The 20,584-nt window shown below is 43.0% G+C and overlaps 1 protein-coding gene across 2 annotated transcripts in view; it reads right to left on the bottom strand.

Annotated features, from left to right (window-relative positions):
* Window positions 1-20,584, bottom strand: part of TTF2 (transcription termination factor 2) — a 36,860-nt gene that overhangs the window by 5,278 nt on the left and 10,998 nt on the right. The window contains exons 5-21 of one of the 2 annotated variants that reach the window (XM_015595469.2): window positions 19,504-20,454; window positions 19,080-19,194; window positions 18,567-18,740; window positions 16,913-17,040; window positions 15,544-15,625; window positions 13,214-13,333; window positions 11,899-12,049; window positions 10,200-10,305; window positions 8,477-8,658; window positions 7,598-7,751; window positions 7,194-7,285; window positions 6,313-6,395; window positions 5,795-5,919; window positions 4,626-4,796; window positions 2,023-2,081; window positions 948-1,098; window positions 110-192 (exon numbers count right to left, since the gene is read on the bottom strand). In XM_015595469.2, coding sequence (XP_015450955.1) covers window positions 110-192; window positions 948-1,098; window positions 2,023-2,081; window positions 4,626-4,796; window positions 5,795-5,919; window positions 6,313-6,395; window positions 7,194-7,285; window positions 7,598-7,751; window positions 8,477-8,658; window positions 10,200-10,305; window positions 11,899-12,049; window positions 13,214-13,333; window positions 15,544-15,625; window positions 16,913-17,040; window positions 18,567-18,740; window positions 19,080-19,194; window positions 19,504-20,454 — 2,927 coding nt within the window. The remainder of the gene's footprint in view (window positions 1-109; window positions 193-947; window positions 1,099-2,022; window positions 2,082-4,625; window positions 4,797-5,794; window positions 5,920-6,312; window positions 6,396-7,193; window positions 7,286-7,597; window positions 7,752-8,476; window positions 8,659-10,199; window positions 10,306-11,898; window positions 12,050-13,213; window positions 13,334-15,543; window positions 15,626-16,912; window positions 17,041-18,566; window positions 18,741-19,079; window positions 19,195-19,503; window positions 20,455-20,584) is intronic. The other variant, XM_015595470.2, reaches the window with a different exon arrangement.

The following is a 20,584-nucleotide window of genomic DNA, read 5'->3' as shown; positions in this document are numbered from 1 at the left end:
GTATCTATACGCATGTGTGCATAGCAGCATCCCCACAACGCAAAAAGAGCAGAGCCTGCTGGTCTCCCTGCTGTGCTGTGACAACTCAAGAAAAATCCAGCATCTTTACCAGTGCATATCCAGAAGAAAAAGATGGTTTCCTCCAGTCAAGTTTAGACCAACACCTCCAGCCAAGAGAGAGATCAGCATAACCTTCAGAAGAAGAAAACCATTAACTTTATACAGATTTGGTCCCATTCATAATACATTTCTCCTTCTGTCTCAGCTTCAAGCCCAAGATCAATACAGATAAGTGTCGTGTTCCTATCAAATTTCCTTCTGCTGTCACAAATGCACTGTTTTGAAACTCTGAGATGCTATCTCCCATGCCTCCCCTCTGAGAAAATTCTCACTTCACATTTTTTGGTGAGTCAACCTCAAAACGTTAATTGTGTGCCTGCCAAAATATATGAGTACTACAATTTAGAGCACTGAGTGAGGGTGGTTAGCACAATAACCTTTCCTGTAACCAGACTGTCTCTGCCATCAGTCCCTGCACCCGCACCCCACCCGCACCCCCACCCCGCCCCTGCTGTGATTCTCCCATCACTCAGCTAACGCTTTCCAAATATTCATCCTCCCTAATTAGATGCCTTTGTTCTTCCACTTCCCTCTGTACTTCCTCGTACCAAAATCCCACCTATTCTTCAGGCTTGCCTCCTCCACCAAGATTTTCTTGGTTCTAACCAGCTCTACTCTTACTCTTTTAGTTAGCCCTCATATTTTATTCTCTTTAGAGTATTTGCACACTTCGATATGTACCCCCATAAATGTCTAATACATTAAAAACACCTGGAGGGATCAAAGCTGTGAATATATTTAAATTGAGCTGTCTTATTAGAATTCTCTCTGTATAACTAAGAACAATTTGCTCTTAATTATAGAACCCTGATGTGACCAGCTCGTACCTGAGGGCCCCCGGCGTTGTTAAATGCCTCTACCAAGTCCATTCTCTGTTTGGGGTTGACAGAGCCATCGATGGTGGCATAAGTCAGTCTGTGCCTCTTCAAGTGCAAGGCTACAACTTTTAGCATGCTGGTCCACTGAGAGACAATGACACTGGAAGGAAGGAGAAAACAACCCACCAACCCCCCAGGCAGGTTAAATAAACTCATCCACGGGGCCCTAATCCCACTGTTATTTTTAAGCTTCAGTTATCAAATGTGGACAGGAAAGGCCTTCTGTTATCTGAGGGGGAAAGGTACGCACTTAGGCCATGTTTTAAGATTATAATGTGACTAAACTGTGACATTTTAAAAAAAGATTACAGCACTTCCAGTCGTTTCCAGATCCCGTCTACAATTCATCTTGTGCTAAATGAAGTCAGGATAAAGTGGTGGCTGGACTGCAGCAAGAACTGCGGCCTACTATTTGGGGGCCTTGGGTTCATTCAGGGGACACTGTGATCCTGCAGAAAGGGGACACTGTGATCCTGCAGAAAGGGGACACAGGCCACCCTCCCCTTGCCAGTCAGAACAGCAAGCTGCTAGGACTTCTCTACTTCTTCCTCGCAAACCCCTCCTCCTCAAGCTATGTTTTAATTAGAGTTTTAAGTTTGTAGATCAAAATATTTCATATTTGCAAATGCATGTTTATACCACACATGTAAGTTGTAACAAACAACAAACAGACCTCCTTATATCCGTGCACCCCTGGAACTGTGGGGCTCCCTGTCTGCCCACACTCCTCTCCCTCTGTTTTACATCTGTTACTCCCTTGCTTTTCTTTAGATACTTCTCTACTTTTAAATATTTCTTTGAATGCTTAGATTACTCTGGTCCTCTAGAGAGTTCCTTTCCAATCAGTGCCACAAATATTTTAGTTAGAAATCCTAGGGAATCTGTGCTATAAACCAGTGCTTTCTGCTTAGCATGACTCAAGGTCCTTGACATAAAAAGCTAAAATTTGTAACTATCAGCAATATCACATTTTCTTGCTCAATTAATTACAAGCGATACTTGGATAATGAAATAACACATTTACCTCTTTTGAGACGCTGAATTTCTTCGGATTGCCTCCAATTCTGCCAACAGGGATGAAATCTGAAAAAAGGTTGTACTGACATCAGTAGGTTTAAGCCCTTTTCTGCATTATCCCTCACCTGAATTACTGCAGCAGTCTCCCGGACGGCCTCTCTGCTCCTGGTCTTACCCTTCTCTACTCCACTGCAGCCCGAGGACTCTAAAACGTTGTTTGTCACTCCTCCAGTGCATAAGCCCTTGAGTGGCCTCCCACTGAAGGCAGAGCCCCAGCTCCTTACAATGCTCTGTGCTGCTCTAGGTGTCCAGCCCCAGCTCTCACTATGCCCTCCTCAGAGGACACTCCAGTCACACCAACACTCTTCCTCCGCTAAGCCAAGCTTTGTCTCACCTTTGTCTATTCTATTCCCTCTGCCGAGAACACTCTCATGTGTCAGCTTGATGTCACTTCTTCTGGGGAGTCCTCCCGAGCCTCCAAAGTATAGGTTAGGTGCCACTGCCCACGTGCTACTACAGCACCTTTTGTCCCGGTTATCAAGGTCTTTTTCGCACTATGTTTGAATTGCTTATTTAATCACCTTTTGCTTTGTGCCTTGAGATGCTCCAAAGAGGCACAGCCTGCATAGGTCCGGTTCATTTCTGTCCCCCTCACACCCAGCACATTAGTGGACCAGTGAAGGTACTATCCTAACATCTGTGACAGGAGAAAGTGAGAGCTGAACCTAGTTTAAGTCCTGTCCCACATGGTGCTGAAGAAGAGGCCGTGCTGAGACTGAGCAACACCTGCCACAGCTTCCAAACAGGTCCTCTGGATTATTTATCAGAACTGGTCAGGGCACATCTGAGGCCACCCGGGACCAGTCGGTCAGAACACATGGGCATGACTTCGGACAGCAGCTCATTCTTCTCGACTACTAATGTGAATGACCTTTCAAAAACCTCCAAGGGCCCCAGAGTTCATCCCTAGACTGGTCAGGAGGCAGGAAACTAGACCAGGAATCAGCGAATGATGACAGTTCTCACTCTGCCATCACAGGACTGGATCACTTCAGGTCCAGTTAAGAGCTCGGATTCCTCGTCAGTGAAAAAGGACTGCACAGATGAACTCTGAGGCAGCCTCGGCACTCACATGCCACGCTGCTGAGGTCCCCACACACAAGGCTGCTTTCCAATCCTAACAAACATGCTGATGCTGGACAGGAAGTGAGTCACAGGCCTGTACCATTTTAAATTAGTAGAAAGAAAAAAAGCAGGTACATGAGGTATGTGGTGTCTTGGCCACTTGAGTGTGGAAAGTGTTCTGGCTGCCACATGAAAAAGTTGGTGACAAAGAAATCCAAAAAATAAAAGGAAGAAAAAGAAAAAGCTGGTAATAGGTATTTTGAGAAAACTGTAATGGAAAAACAGGATCCATGGTCCCTAAGCTGGGGTCAAATTCCAGTAACATGCCGCACGAGCTCAGGTTTACATTAGCAAAGAAAACCCCCCCATCTATAGATGAATGGATGCAGATACATGATGGAATATTACTCAGCCAGAAAAAAGGATGAAATCCTGCCATTTGCGATAACATGGATGGGCCTAGAGAGTATCATATTAAGTGAAATAAGTCAGACAAAGACAAATACCACACGATCTCACTTATACATGGAATCTAAAGAACAAAATAAATGAACAAACAAAATGAAACAGATTCACAGATACAGAGAACAAACTGTTGGTTGCTAGATAGGAGGGGGGTTAGGGGCTGGGTGAGAAGGGTGAAGGGATTAAGTACAAATTGGTAAGTACAAATGTGATGTGCAGCATAGGGAATATAGTCAATAATATGGTAATAACGATAGTGCCAGGTGGGTATGAGACTAACCAGGGAGATCACTTCGTAAATTATGTAAACGTGTAACTTCTACGATGTACACCTGAAACTAATACAAAATACTGACTGTCAACTCTAGTAAAAAAATAAACATTTTAAAAAAATTAAAAGAGAAAGAAAACTGCCTTCCCTACATGAAACTCTAAGTGATGTGAGCTGCTATGAATAGACTTACATTAAGAAGCCTTGTGAATAAATATTTCCCAAGCGCTAGACAAAACTACGAACTACTCAGAGTCTAAGTTTTAACCCAGCGGCTGACTGGAGGCGCAGGACAGGCCTCCGGCCACCTGTGGAGCTCTTCTTGTGTTTCTCTCGGTTGGTGGTACAGACCTAGGTAAATGCTTCAAAAATTAATTAAAAGTAATTCTTAAGTAGCACCATCTCCTTGGCAGTGACCCCTTTCCAGTTACACTTTTTAAAAAGCCTTTGAAGGGAGCGGCTGAGGCCAGGAACGGGCTTAAGATGAAAGGCAGGACTCCAGTTACAGTGCATCTCCGCCTCCCTCCAACAGGGCTTTTCAGCCTCACAAAGTTTTAATGGAAGACCCTTACTTTTATTCATGAGATAAAATAAGAATTTAAGACTGGAGAGAGAACTCGACCAGCTCATATCAAACAGTTCTAGCTCTGCCACCAAATGGTTGTGCCCACTTGCACCAACGTAGCACTCTCGCACAGAGAAATGTGGGGAGTCAGAGTCGCTCTGCTAGAACAGAGGGGACAAAGTACCTTGGTGCTCTCTCTCGTGTCTTCAAAAAGCTCCACCTTGAAGCATTCGCCATTGAGGCAAACAGTGGACGATGGCTCTGAGTTCTGGAGTTCAGACAAGGTCAAGGCACCGAGCTGTTCCTCCAGGGAGAGCAGCAGACCTTGGCTCCTCAGTTCTGTCGGATCCAAGGCCTGAGCAGGAGACAGAGAGGGGATGGGAGCTGGGGGCCCCAGAGGAGGCAGCAAGCCATATCACTTGCTGATGAAGTGCTGACTGTTTAACACTCCACACAGCAAAATGTCTTCTAATCTGTCATTGGTATCTCCTCACGGAAGCCCTGATTAAAATATAATCTTGCAAGATTTTTCACCAGATTAAAGATGAATCAAATGATGGAACATTTTTAGAGACTTGCCAGACAGATGACATAACTATTCCTCTTCCCTGGTGGAGGAGCACAGGTAAGTAAACTACTGATAATCAAGACACATCACTATAACCCCATAAGAGACAAACATGCTCCTCTTAATGGATGTGCCCCTCTCCCACGTGAAGGCGACTTTTCCAGTTGCATAAATACTGGAGATTTTCTAACTAGTCTTAAAAGCCCCAACATTGCCTAAAGGCAGAAAAAAAAGTTAACTAAATTAGCTTTATGATATACTAAAATACCAAATCATTTATAAATAGTTTCCTTTTTAACAAAATGCCATTTTCCATTCTTAAAAAAAAAGCTTATTTAAAACAAAACAATAAAAACTATTCTCAACATCAGGGGAATTATCAAGATCAATAAAGGTTAATATAGAATAAAGTAAAATTAAAAAGCCCTCTCTTTCCTGCCCCACCAAAACCCCAAACAACCCCAAATCCCATATTCCCTGATCCAGCAGACTGGAGCCCAGTTGCAGGAGACCGAAATGGACTTCCCCAGCAGCCTCTCTAGGGCAGGGGTCCTCAACCCCCGGGCTGTGGATCGGTACACCACACTGGCCTGTTAGGAACCAGGCCGCACAGCAGGAGGTGAGTGCTGGGAGAGTGAGCGAAGCTTCATCTGTATTTGCAGCCGCTCCCCAGTGCCGGCATCACCACCTCAGCTCCACCCCAGATCATCAGGCATTATATTCTCATAGGAGCACCCGTCTCTGGTGCCAAAAAAGTTGGGGACCAAGCTGAAGGCTTTTCTTACCGACTTCAGTAAAGAAAGATGACAGCAACATTGACGGAGTCTCAGCAACTGTGACAAAATGTGGACGGTGCTGGACCTTGGTGCTTCTGCTGCCACAGGCCCGCTTGACCCAAACTCCAGTGCCACTTCCAAGAAGGAAAACAAACCACAGGAAACAGTACAGGGTTTAAAACTGAGAAATATGAGGATGAATCGGGAACTTAATGATGTTATTTTAAACTTCTATGATCTGAGATTCAATAACAAAGTTACAACTCACTTCTATGTCAATTAAGCCAAATGAAATACTAGTTTTCTTTATAGACCTCCTTGCATTTAATAGAGATTTTGAAAATCATTAAAAAGAAATTTAGATCACCAAGTCTGGTGCTTGCAGATCAGTATATTTTACTTTGGTCCAAGGTTCCTTGCTATAAGGTCAGGTCTCCGATACCAAGAATGCACAGCATCCCATTGCTGTAATTTTATGAATCTGAACGCACATTTTCATCAGTATTTATGTACAACCCACTGCTTACCTCTATTGAAAGGATCATCAGAGTTTCGTCCAGATTTGTTACCTCCACTTTCCTGTCTGTTTAGATAGGATTGCAGAGCTGACCTGCCTCAGATCAAAAAAGAAAATGTACATATAATGTTTGCTAAGACCAAATAAGTTGACAACAGTCATTGCTTAACTGTGCTTGTAGCAGGACCTTCAAAAATTATAAAAGTGGCCTTGTTAAATGACGTCAGGCTCTTAGCAAGCACTGGCCAAAAGCGATGAAAAATAATTATTTAAAAAAAATTATTTTAAAATAATTAACAAATTAACATACTAATATAAAATATACTTAATATTAATATACAACGTACTAGTACGTTGATATTATGGTAAGTATATTATTATTTATTGATAAATAATAAACCTAAGGTATACGAAGAGGAAAAACATTCATGTTAGAAGTGAGAGGTACCACGTGGGCGAGAATAAATCTGGAACTCAGGGAAGGAGAAGAGTTTCAGAGAAAGTGGAAAGAACAGATGACAAAAAAGATTACAGAGCAGTTTTTTTTTAAGTTCCAATGAGATGCTGGATAAAGTTCAAAGGTCAGAGATATAATTTCCCAACACAGCCCTGTGAGGACCAGACAGACCGTGCTCAGTGACCACACCCTAGCACTTCTATGCAAGAAAGCCAATGAAGGACAGGCTCGAAAGCCTTCAATGTGTATAGGGGACGAAGGTGAGCCAGGAAGAGGGTAAGGAATGAGAAAGAGAGATTATAAAAAAGAAACACTGATATCCAACTTATCAATGCCACCATAAATACGGTTGAGAAAAACTTGGCCCTTGACTCACTCCCAAGCAAGGACAGGAATACAACACATGTGAGAAGGTGCTTCTTCACTGCACACACCTTGATCTTGCAAAAAGGACACTGTACACAGTCTCTTCATCTTCAGAAAGCTTTAAATGATGCAACTGATACTTACGCTGGGGCAGTATCACCTGGAAAAGGAAAAGGAAAAAGCAGCTAGGATTAAGTCATAAAATTAACTGGATATTACACAGTAAATTCTCAAGAGTTGACGCTGGAAACCTAGTTACACCTGGACGGCAGCTTCCACCCTTCCCTAAAGACAGGACAGCCCAACAGGACCGCCATGCCACAAGGCACAGGACAGCGAGCCTAGTGCCTCCTCATAGGAAGACGGGAGACTCGGAGGCTCCTGAAGCAAAGCAGATGGCCGTTTAACCCAAGACAGAGCACGGCCGCCCTCCTCCCCAGCCTCCCCTGTGGACACACATGAACGATATTACCAGGGGCTTGCCAGCAGAGTCCAGCTGCTCCTTCGTTCTCCTCAGCAAAAGGCTCTTGGTTAAAATACTTAACCGTTCTCCTCCTTTCTTTGAACCATTGTCAACCTGGCTCTTCCACAGATTGTAATCATCAAATGGAGAACAGCGGAGAAATCTTTTTGGTTGGGGAAGAAGGACAGAGAGTAGGAAAGGAGAAGTATGGGAGGATGGAGTAAAGGTTCAAAGAAAGACATAAGATGATAAAACAAATCAGATTATCTGTTACACTGTCATGCAATCATTTTTAAAGGTGAATTTCATAGCAAAGCTCTGCTAGACAGATCAAAAGGATCTAAGTCAATAACAAAAATCACATTATAAAAATGTGAATGTTTCCTGTTAATGATGTCTGCATCATCACAATAGGACATTAACTAATAGCTAGAATTTATTCATAAAGTTTCAAAAGGCTAGCAAAGAAATCCTGTATCTTCTCATAGGTTGACTTTAATAAAAGCAAATGTTTTAAAAATCAGCATTCTTTTCTGTTCGCTGCAAATAAATTGTAGTTCTGACTTCATGCCATATCTCTTAAAGCAGAAGTAGCCCAAAATATTCTCAGGGCTGAAGAAAGATAACTTTGTTTTCATTAATTTAATCTGTCCTGTATTTTTCCATATATAGTGGCTGAATGTAATCAAAGTCCTATTATCAGCCCATCAATCAAAGGCTTCTTTTTCTCATCAATATTAATTCTTCTGCCCTTTAAAGGGTGACAGGCTTGCCATCTGCTACATGAGATAATCTGACACACACCGGAGCTTCATCATGAGATATGAAATAATTATAAAAGGTTACTGACAGGAATCACATTTACATAATCGCAAAGAGTTTACTCACTTTAACAGTGAATACATGTCCAACAGGTTGTTCTGAATGGGGGTTCCAGTGACAGCCCAACGGGCACGGGCCTGCAGCTTACACACAGCCATGGACGTCTGCACTCGGGGGTTCTTAATGTTGTGGGCTTCATCCAGTATGATTCGAGCCCAGACTATTTGAAGCAAAGGTGTCGAGATACCCTGGAAGAAACACCAGTAGAATCCAACAACAGAAAATGTACACATCTTCGAGAAGATAGGAAAAATAACAAGCATTGAGGAGTCACTCTTAGCTTCAAGCTTGAGAGTACACTGAAGTAAGCATTAAGCTTAAGAAACCAAGACTGGAAACTCTCAATAAACAAGTCACTTGAGAGTCTCAATATTTAAGCTTAAGAGGCTTTAGAATAAAATGTTTTCTAATTTGAGTTTTCAATTTATTCTCTCAACCCACTTTCAAGCAATGGCTATGGGTCAGGACTACAGCAGGCGTCAAGCCTACAAATTCACTTGTTCAATAAAATATTTACTAAATGTTAACTAAATTTACAAGGATTCACTAAGAGTCTACTTTGATATGTAAGATACTACGCCAGACACAAGGGACAGTTTCTACCCCCAAGAAGCTCACAGTCTAACTGGGGAGAAAAACAAGATAACTTCAAACAGTACATATATAGTAAGTGCCACTGGATAACTCAATATATGACAGTAGGAATCCAGTCAGTCAGGTCCAGTGCTGTATCCTTAATATCTGAAAGGAATCTGGCACGTGGTGGATGCTCAATATGTGCTCAGTAAATGCAGTGCTGTGACATGAGTCAACACGAGGTGCTAGGAGATGTATTTAAGCAAACGGGGAGGCAGGCATTCCACGCAGAGGAAGAACAAAGGCACAATAGCATGACACAGCGTGGCGGAGCAGTACACATCCCGTGGTATAGCTGAGCACGAGGGACCGGGGTGTAGGTGATGAGGGATAAGTAAGTAGGGCAAGGTCATAAAAAGCCTAATAGATCATGTAAAAAAAATTAAGGTTTTATCCTGAAAGGAATGAGGATCTACTAACGAATCTGCAAAGTTAACCATTTGCAAGAAGTCAGAGTTGGAGATCTCGCCATATAATCTGTGAATATCTTATGGAACCCAAAATAAAAACATATGCAAAAGATGAGTTCCTGGAACAACGCAGTAGTTTCGGGAAAACAAAGCCTCACAGTCACTATGCAATAAAGCTTCTTCCCTAGAGAAATGAACCTTCCTTGGGTGTGCAGTAAACATTCAGGGTTTTTCCCTGGTTATCATTTAGCCTCTGGCTCATCTATTGCCTTATTATTTCAACCCCTTTTCCTGGGAGGTAAAGGGAGGCAGGGAACGATGGCTTAATACCAAAATACTAATACTAAAATACTAGTCTTCACACTAAATATAAAACACATCCTGAGATTTTATCACAAAGACTAAAATAAAAACTGCGACAATCATGTGATTACCAACAAAATTTCAATGTAGTTATTAGTTCTAAAAACAGCCAAATACTGTGCCAAACCTTGACCTCTGTCACCAAGGAGGTTATCTAGAATTAAAGAGAAAGAACAGAGGAGGGAACACTTCATTTTCATAAATTTAGGACACTCCCACCCCTATAGGAGAGTAGCACTGCTTTCTCTGATGCTGTGACAGGACTCCTGCTAAAAGACATGTGGCTCGCCCTCTCTATCCCCGGCAGCCCTCTGCCTCACCTCCTCACTGAGGTTTGAGACTGCGACTTCTCCCTCGTGCTTCTTCATGGGGATCTCCTTGGCCAGAAGGCTGTAGGTGGTGATGACGATGTCGTATGTAGAGAGGCTGTGTAGATACAACACAATGCGAATGGTAAAAAATCTCTTTGTGACTGACAAGGAGAGGCAGGGTTGATTGCTTTATAAAAATGCCTATGGCTGGAAGGACAGAATTCATTAACCTATGTCCTGGGTCTACACACAAGATTTTGGAAAGGCAAACTTTACTCACTTGGCTTATCTCCTAACTCTGATAATTTTCACAGTCTACTCACTACAGCTAGAATGGCCTCCCTCTTCCCATCCAATGAGTCAGAAAGGAAAATCAGCTGGGGTCCTATTAACTTTGATATGATCAGGCCAGAACGGAATGTAGGGAAGGGATGGGAACTAACATTTAGTAATGATTTGACGTAGACAATGATATAAGCCCCAGGGAAGTAAGAAAGTCTCAAAGAACTGTTGGCCTTTCATCAATGATGCTTTCTCCTCTTTGTTCTATAATGGATTTGTAAAAACCCATTAATCTAGCTTTGACATTTAGGTATAAACTTTCAGTTTACTTTGCCTACAATCTTTACATGTAAAGATTCTCACCAAAAGGCATAAATCTTTTTCCAATGAAGCTTACTATTGTGCACCTGAGAGAACTTCAAAAAATACTTTTGATAAAAATAATGTGCCTAATTCAGACAGGCAGCCATGTCCCTGTGTGGCCATCTTAGCATCGTATAAAGAAGTGTGACTGTCATCTAGTCCAATCAGTCAACCAGCCCATTGAATACCAAACCAGGTATGATCGAAGTGCAAATCAAGTGAGATGCAATTTATTTCTAAATAAGAATCTAGAACAAAGGCAGGCCACTTACAGTACTCTATGCCTGAAGGGTCACTAATCTGGCAATTTACCCATGAAAGACTATTGCCCCGTTCTCTAGGAGATAAAATTTCTAGTATCAGAAATTGGGGAGAGAGATTTCATAGAAGCAGAAACGATTCTGTTCTTCACTAGATCAGCAAGTATTCAACCCAGACCACCACATCACAATTAGGAAAAAATAACGATTCCTTTAAAACCAAAAGACAAAAACTAGGACTAAAATTACCACCTGGGGAAACATTTTCTTTTCTGCTTCCTGATCATCTCTCTTCAGTTAGGTCTAATCCTAAACTCTTGAATTTAAAACTTCTTAGATTGTTCATATATGAAAAATACAGTCATAAAAATATAACCAGCCTATCAACTAATCATTAGTCTTATATTAAGATACTCTGAAAGACTGAGCTGGTTCCATTTACACTAACAGAAAAAGAATGTGAATTTGGAATCAGAAATTCAGCAATCCTGGAATAATTGTGACATATCCTCTTTCATCAGGGGAATGCTGCTGCTACCAGCTGACATCTCAGGCCTCCTCATCCAGCAGCTTTTGTTGGGGACAGTGACAAAGGTATAGCAAACGAATGCTTTGTTCTCTCAAGAGGTATGTCTTTGCACAGGTGAAGGCTGTTTGGTGATGACGCTGTGACGGTGACTTTGGTCTTCACAATAAACTTAGTCGAGACTGAATAACATCTCTGGGAAGCAGGTATGGTCACTATGGCCTCTGAAGCCTAGAGAGCGAGCGCCTCCTGCCGACCGCGCTTTCTGTGCACTTACACTCCTGCACGCTGATCCCGGCTTGGCCCATGATAGAGACAGACTCTTAGTTTGTTGTAGCTCACACGTTTCTCCACCTCCTTTTTCCAATGATGGATCAGGGAAGCAGGACAGATGATAAGTGTTCCATGGGAAATAAATTCAGTGGTGTCTTCAAAGAAGGAAAAAATCAACACCTAGTTATACTCATTAAAGAGCTTTTAACTTCTTAAAAGCAATACCTCTATCTTCTGTATTCCTTCAATCAGTATTTTTAACAACTGCTGCTCTTACAGTAGAACGAGAAATGAAAGAGATGGTCTTTTAACTCAAAACACCTAATTACTTCTTTATTTTCCCCTAGAAAAGTGTCAGACTGACTAAAGAGGGAAAAGTGGGTGGTACATGACCTCAGTCTAAAAAAAAAAAAAAGCAATGCACTTTCACAGCGGCCAGAAGGTAGAAGCTGGATCATTTCCCAACTCGTCCTGAGCTGATTCATTACAGGGAATCTTTTTTTTTTTTTTCCAGAAAAGCTTAACTTAATTACATCCACATTAAAATATAAGTTAAAACCCCTAAGATAAGCAAACATTACTTTGGAACCAGTCAGTGATGGAGTATTTGTACCACTGCCCCCTCACCCCTGGGTGGGGGTGTGTGTGTGCGTGTGCGCACGCGCTGCTACTCCACACAGGGACACGGGATCCAGCTGCAACAGTGGTCATCAGGGGTCCCGACAGCACACGGTCACAGATTTTAACTATGTAGCCAACTGAGAAATGTACTAGTGTACATGGCAACTTACGTGTGGTGTTGTCTATATACAATACATTGGATCTTTACATACCTAGACAGTTATTACATTTTAAAAACAGAGGTTGAAATACGATAGAAATTGTCTAGAATCTAGAAACTTCTGGAATTTCAGAAACATGGAAAACAGCTTCTGCTATGGTGGTTGAAATCTGAATTCATAACAGATCTTCCTTAAAAAAATAATATATTAATTAATTTGGATCCACCCTGTAGTGTTATCCTCAACATTAACAAAAATAATCATTACTTATGTTTAAGTCTTCTAGAGCCTTATCTTTTTCCATAAAAATTTTCTAATCACAGATTAAGCTAAGTTTATATTAAAAGGGAAAAATGATCACTTATAATTGGCATATTCAGCATCAGAAATGATACCATAGAAAGTAGTTCAATATGTGATTTCTAATTAAATAGATTAATTAAATAGGACCAAAAATGGCCTTTTATAGCTTAAGTTTCCACTCCCTCGGGGCTCAAATGGTTTAGCAAATGGCAGGCTACAAAGGCACTTGAATACCATCTTTGGAAAGCCAAGTCAAGGCCGTGGTTTTGTCCTTTTCTTTGTCTTCCTCTTGATTCTTCTGGGTCAGAATGAGTGCAATCATTGTCAGGGTTTTTCCTAAGCCCATATCATCCGCTGAAAATAAAAACAAAAACAAGAGTTGATTACATAGGGCAAAGAATCAGCTCAGCTTCAAGAGAAGAAACCGCTGGCAGACACTTACCCCATGCTCCCTTTGCTGCCAGTGTCATTTCTGGCACTATTCTTTGCCTACCCTAATGAAGCCGTCATTTTTCTTATTTAAATGAACGCTAGCTCTTAAATATTTATTGAGATCTAGATCAAAAGCATCTACTGTGACTTTTGTAAAACCGAAAACTCATTTAGACCTTATTCTAGTTCTACAGTACTTTCCTAATGTGTTCACTGATATCTATCTCAGTTTGAAGATGTTACCCGCCAAAAGCAGCAAGACCCAGTAGATAGATCTCAGTACCCACTTCACTGGTGCTTCCACATTTCTGGAGTTAGAATGAACTCAAAACAGCCTCTACTCCCTTAACTCATTCATTAGAGAGGGGCATAAATTAACATTTCTTGGGTACACGCATTGTGCCAGTCACCAAACTTATCTAATTTACAAGTTATACCCTATACAATATCATCCTCATTTTAACAGGTAATCATTCTGACATAAGTAGAAGAAAAATGCCCCAGCATGAGTTCATATTCTAGTTCAAATTCTCACTCTGCCACTGTGCAGAAAAAGAGTAAACACAACGGGCCTGACTACTATCCTTTGAAAGCCCTGCTTACAAGGTTGGCCCTTGCCTGATGTCTGGGAACTTGGATTTAACCCTTTTGTTTAGAAAAAAAAAATGCAGCTTGCTGCAAGCGCTCATTTAACATCACGAGTAGGATGTTTTAATGAATGCTACGTTCATTTAACATCACGAGTAGGATGTTTAAATGAATGCTACGTTTTCTAGGATGGACATCTTTAGCGATTGAACTACTAAAAACAGAATGCTACAAAAAGAATGATGTCATTTGTTTCCAAAGACTACTAATAAACTAGAGCGATACAAAAATAATGATAAAAGAGAGACATCTCATGGCAAATTTGGGGGATAAGGTTAGGACTGTAACCTGTGAGTTACCTCGGGGTAAACGCTGTAGCCGCCAGTGCTACAGGCAAGTATTCTTGTGGCAAATAAGAAAAGGGTTAAGGAAGGTTCCCACCATTCCCAGAACTGCTAAGAGTGGTTCCCTCTGCCTAACCTGTTTATACGAACAATATGATTTGTGCTAAACACCTTCTAGAAGTACGGAGTTTAAGTATATAAAAGGCTGAAGCTGCCTATGTGACCAGCCCCCAAGAAAAACCTCAGGCACTGAATCTCTAACGAGCGTCCCTGGTTGGCAACATTTTACATGTGTTGTCATATCTCGCTGCTGGGGGAAATAAGTATGTCCTGTGTGAGTCCATGGGGAAAGCCCCTGGGAGCTTGAGCCTGCTTCTTTTGGCCTTTGCCCCACGTGCTTTTTCCCTTTGCTGATTTCGATTTGCATTAAATCAAAAAAATTTTATTATTTCTTAACTGGGTAATAAATTATAGCCATGAATATGACTATATACTCTGTGTCTCCGTAGCAAATCATCAACCCTGGGGGTGGTCTTGAGGAAGCCACTTACTAGCCACAGTGGACATTGTCATGTTTTCTAGAAGTTGAACACTTCAGGAAATTTTAGTTTGATGAGTCCCCAGAGCAGAACCAGAAAAACTGGCTTTGCAGGCTCCCCTACAGCCACCGGCACAAGCACTGGCACAGGCACCGGCAGCATGACCTGGCTCCACAGACCACATGTCCTCACACACAACTTCGATCCAGATGCAAACAATACGAGAAAAGAGACTCCCTGAGAAAGCCTTCTGCAAGAAGGGGTGAAGACAGTGTGTCCGACTTTGGGGTGGCAGTGCTTTCCTCTAGTGCCCGACGGAGCAAAGCCGCCATGGCAGTCTCCCATAGACACTCAGTTTATCACTTGTCTTTGGCCATTGCTCTTGCAAGTCTGGCCTCCAGCCCGGGTCTCTACCTCTCCCAGAGACCTGTGGGCTACCACAGAATAAACTGTCTCTGCTTAACCGGCCACAGTCAGCCTTGCTTTGCAGCCAAGACCTGACTGATCCTACAGCTGAGTACTCTTGAGCGTGTTGTTTAATCGTTCTATACCTCAGTTTCCTCATCTGTCAAAGGGGGAATCAAGAGAGTTGCCCCATAGTTGTGGAGAAGATCAAATGAAACAATGCATTTGTTGGCTCTTACCATTATATCAGACTTACCCAGAATTCCTCCTTGTGGCTTCTGACTTTCTCGCCATAGTAACCAGGCTAATGCTTGCTTCTGGTGCAGCAGTAAAGGGACCTAACAAAAGTAATCACTGAGAGTTAAGTCTAAAATCTTCATGAGAGGCTCTCCTGGACCCTGGCTACAGACTCCTCACCCTGCTCTTTTATTTTCTCTAAGTGGTCCTCCCAGTATTCCAGTCGCATAAGCCGCCTGCTTCACCTTGAAGTCCGTGACTCCATCCTCACCTGGGGTAACCACGCATCCTGATCTGGCCAGGACAGTGGTGATTTACACCTGTTGTCCAGCATATCTAGCAAGAGCCCCTCCTCTCACCCTCAAGTGAGTCCTGGTTTCTCTGGTTCATCAGCCAAAGTCAGTTTCTACTGCTGGCATCCAAGACCTCTGACTGGTTAGTCGACTTTCACCAGTCATTCTCTTGGCTCTTCCTTATTTATTTCTTAAATTTCACTCTCCTCTCTGTAGCCAACGTCCCAGTCTGCATTGCTACCCATAATTTTCAACAGCCCTTTAACTGGCATTCTTCTAGTCTTTTCTTACTCTGGTTTATCTTGTACTCCATGACAAAAACAATCTTCAAAGAACACCTCTGCTCAAAATTCCATATCTCTTGAGCTAGTCCAATCCATGTTCCTTTGCCAACACCAGGACCACTTCAAGGCACAAAGCAGGCAGGCGACAAAGAATTACTGACCTAGTGTCACTTTTCCTTTATTTTGATTCCCTTTTGCACTCTGTACAGTCTTCAGCGCATGACAACGCACATTTCATCTTTGTCTTCCAGTCACTTTCTAACAGTCCTGTGTATGTTGCATGTGTATGTTTACCCCAGTCGGGTCATTCAGAGCAGCGATCCCTGTGTCCCTGTGGCTCCTACTGAAGGTCAGTGAATGGCTCCACTACCACTACAGACAGAGACGGTGACACTTGAACAATGCGGGGGATTGTGGGGGGACAAGGAGTATTGATGCCCACAGTGAAAACTCCACCTGTAACTACTAGTCAGCCCTCCACACACACACATGGATCAAAAACACAGTTGACTCCTGAACTGTGCGGACCCACTTACATGCAGATTTTAAGTATAAGGGGACTCACGCAGTTCAGACCCACGCTGTTCATGGTCAACTGTATAACGTTATGACTTTAAGAAAAAAAGTGTGGTTTTTTTTTTTTTTTCACTGCTGAACAGAAAAGGAGAAAACACTGCAAGGGAAGCCACTAAAGCATTACCAACAGGAAAGACACGTCAGAATGGCACTCTGCCGGGCAATCTCACAGGGGTCACCCTCTCCATGCTGCTGGGACACTCATAGGACTGCTCCGTGAGTCTTCTTGGCTCACCTTCAACCCAGCTGGATCCTCTGCCACAGCTGTCTCACCAGGACACGACTCAAGCGATTGATGTAGCCCATCAATGGCTTCACTTGTGACTTTCCACCCGGCGTGAAGGCGATCTTGGTTTGTGGGGCCTGCGCACAGACAGGAGTTACCTCGGCGTGTCACAAGTATTATGGCCTAGCTATAGCTTCAAAAAGGCAATTTGTTATTTGCCAAATGATGGCTCTTTGTGAACTAAAAATTACTTTTTTAAAAAATTTATTTTTAATTGTAGTTGACATACAATATTGGACTAAAAATCCTTCCCTCCAGATTCTCCTAGTCTCACAGGCTCTTCTATGCCCATTCTGTTTGTGTTTTTTTAATCATATAAAAATTATTATAATAAAGAACAAAATTGTAGAAAGTCAAATAAAAAAATAAGATAACTTATTATATTTTTGTAGGGTTTTCCCAGCTCTGACAAGGTGGCAAAGAAAAAGGTAATGCCATCAGTGTTTCAGGAGGAAAAGGTCCCCGGGTTGCTGGTGGCCAAGAAGTCAGCAACAGAAAGGCCAAGCTGGGCAAAGTGCAGGCAGGCAGGGCGAGACCGGCCCCTGAGGGCACGTCCGAAGCTCAATGCTTCAGTGCTGGTGGCACACTCGGTCTACACAGAGAACTTCTACTGAAGTTAGTTGACAAATGCAGGCATCTCAGCCGGTTGCAATTGTAGGGATGAAATAGCCAAATAAGAGGTTTCTAAACCAATAAACATTAACCATTTAAATGTCAGAGTGTTTTTAACTGAAAGACTATTTTAATGGAATTCTTTCCCAAACATGTTACATAGTTTCTGACCTTAATAATCCAACATAGTTTAATTTTCCTCAAAGTGACTCCGTCACCATCACAATCATGGAACGATGTTGTAACACACAACACAACGTCTTGAGAACTGTGCTGCGTAGCCGTGACTATGCTGCTTTAATGGTACGTTTTCTCGGCTTCTTCAGCCTTCTCCCCTGCCTTCCTTTCTCTGCTTGCTTTCTTCTCCCCTTTCCTCTTTGTCTCTAGCAGCTCTCAACTGAGTGAAAACTGGCTTGGGCTTTGCTAGTCACACCAGCCGACCTGAGCTCCTGTCTGGTGATCAGCATACCAACCGGTCGTATTACACACCTAAGGCTCTACCCAGGATCCTCATTCTGCAGTTACTTCTGAACTCGTCATTTTCTGGAAAGTTCAGGATGGACACATTCAGCTACAAAGGGTATTACTGCTCTAGGTCAGTTCACTGGCCATCTGTCTTCAGTCATGTCATTCCTCTGCCTTCGCACCCACACACCCACCCCCCCCCAACACACAAACACACAGAATGCAAATGTATCTGCTGGTCTACCTAAAGCATTATGATGGGAGTTCAAGTTTTCATTCACGTTCACTAAATGACCCCTATGTGCCAGCCACTGGGCTGATTGTTCAAGGTCAGTGAACAGGGCAGACAAATCCTGCCCTCACAGAGATCTAAATTACACTGCGCAAAACTCAGCTGAGCATCATGATCTTTCTTATATGGGCAACTTGGAACTCAGGAATGGCGACTCCCCTCGCATGGGCACAAAGGCACCATTTCCCTTACCAGTGTAGCGATTCACAACAAGACCGAGCCCTTGGATTTTACCTCCGCTGCAATGACTGTACTGTCCAGCAACGACTTTCGGTCCTCGAAAACCCAGCGGCAGGAGATCCTGGCCCTGCAGGGGTTTGGGTGGCATCAAGTGGGGAGGGTTGGTGGTAGGTTTGGCAAAGTTCCTCTGTTGTGGTACTTGAGTGTTATTCTCCTCGTTAGTACCTGCTGAAAACCAAGGGAAAACAGATGAAAGTTCAGAAGAGTGAAGGAATTATATGTGTGAGGTGACGGCAAGGGAGGGTGGGATGCCCACCATTCCAACAAGCTGCAGAAGGCTTCCTAGAGAGCACGGCATTTAAACAGCTGCATAAAATGGGAAAAAGAGTTGAGTCTATAGGAAATAGGAAAGTTTTTACAAATCATAGGTGCAATTTAAAGGAAGCTCAGAAACAGATAATAAAATGGAAAGGTGAATGAATCAACACATTCTTTATCAAGATGGCTTCCCAAATGTCTCTTGAAAGTTCATGCATACCCCAAGTTCTGGGGCAGAACCCATTTTACCTTGCTCTGGGGAGAGGGCGAGGGTGCCAAGTGCTTCTTCCAACTCCTGAATTTGTTTGAGCAATTTCTGACCCTTGTCTGGAAGAACCTGGATGTTCACCGATGCCAGTGTGCTCTGAAAAACAGGTCCACTAAAATAGATCTCTTCTCTCAAGTTGTTAGAAAGATAGCTTCAGATTAAATTACCTAAAATGCTAAAACTCTGAAATTACGGTCTTTTAACTCTAGGTGTGAAAACCCAAACATTTTTTTAAACCCAGCTGACTTCCAATCCTGAAAACATAAGCATAGGAAAACGCAGAAACTAAACATCCACCTATAAAACCTTTCTCACATTAACATCTTTAACTCGTTTGCGGGTCCTATATCTGCCTGTAGCAAGCGATGCCCTGACCTTAAAAACAAAACAGAAGCCAGGAGTTACCTTCTTCTGTTTCAACTGTGTTGTGAGGTACACACGCTGGGCTGCCGGGTCTGACGGTTCTACCTTCCCAGAAACACCCGAGTCAGGAGGCACTGTTCTCTGCACACTCTGACTAGGGAATTTATGGTTCTCCTTTTCTGAGTCTGGACTCGTGTCAAAGAGTAAGGGGCTTCCTGGCTGACAGGAAACAAAAACAACCTCATCTTCCTCACTGTCACAGCTGCTTGTGTCGGCTTCTCGCCTCTCTCCCAGGGGACGCCCTGCGGCCGGTGGTGCAGCCTGTGTGGCCGATCCTGTCAGAGCAGACACATCATGGGCCTCTGGCTGCACGTGGCAACGCCCCTGGAGCAGCCTCTTCTGGGTGGCCCGCGTGCCTGGGCTGTCCTTGCTGAGGTGTTCTCCTTCCCAGGGCTGGCTTATTGGGTTCTGACTGTGAACAGTTTGAGGCAAAGGCGTGGCTTCCTTTTCTCTCAGAGGTTCTGATTCATCTTGGACATCACTCTTGCCATTTGATTTTGCCTGAAGAGACGCAGAAGGTTTTCTCAGCTCTTTCTCCTGGCACCGTTCAGACTGGATCTCACGATCGCCTGTGCTGTGCGTCCCTTCGGTCTCCTTTGCTTCGCGCTGAAGCTCTGTGTTCTCCCCTCGCTGCTTCTGGAGAACTGCGGGTTGTCTGTCCTTTTCCACCGGGCCAGAGAGGCCTCCCTCCACCCAGCACTTGGATCCAGGCTTCTTTTCCTTCTTTTGATCCAAGAGTGAATCTCCCTTTTCCCTTTGCTTCTTATCTGCCATCTTTTCCTCCTCTTCGCCTTTGACGAACTGTTTCCAGAGAGATGGTTCTTGATTCTTGTCAAGTACCTTGAACGGGTTTCTCTGACTGGAAGGATAACGAAATAGCTCAGATGTATGCTGAGACTTACTCGTTACAGACTGGTCTTTGGAGTTCGAATCCTAAAAGATAAAGAAAATAATTTTAATATAAATGTTAATGCACCCTCCGTATCTTCAATGCCTTTCTTCAGAGGAAACAGACTAAAAGCAGTCCAATATTTCCGAACACACCTGGGATTTCTGCCTCTAG

The sequence above is a fragment of the Pteropus alecto genome, unplaced genomic scaffold, assembly GCF_000325575.1.
Source record: "Pteropus alecto unplaced genomic scaffold, ASM32557v1 scaffold106, whole genome shotgun sequence".
Lineage (NCBI taxonomy): Eukaryota > Metazoa > Chordata > Mammalia > Chiroptera > Pteropodidae > Pteropus > Pteropus alecto.
Note: the sequence above shows the minus strand (reverse complement) of the source record. Positions and strands in the feature narration are given on the sequence as shown.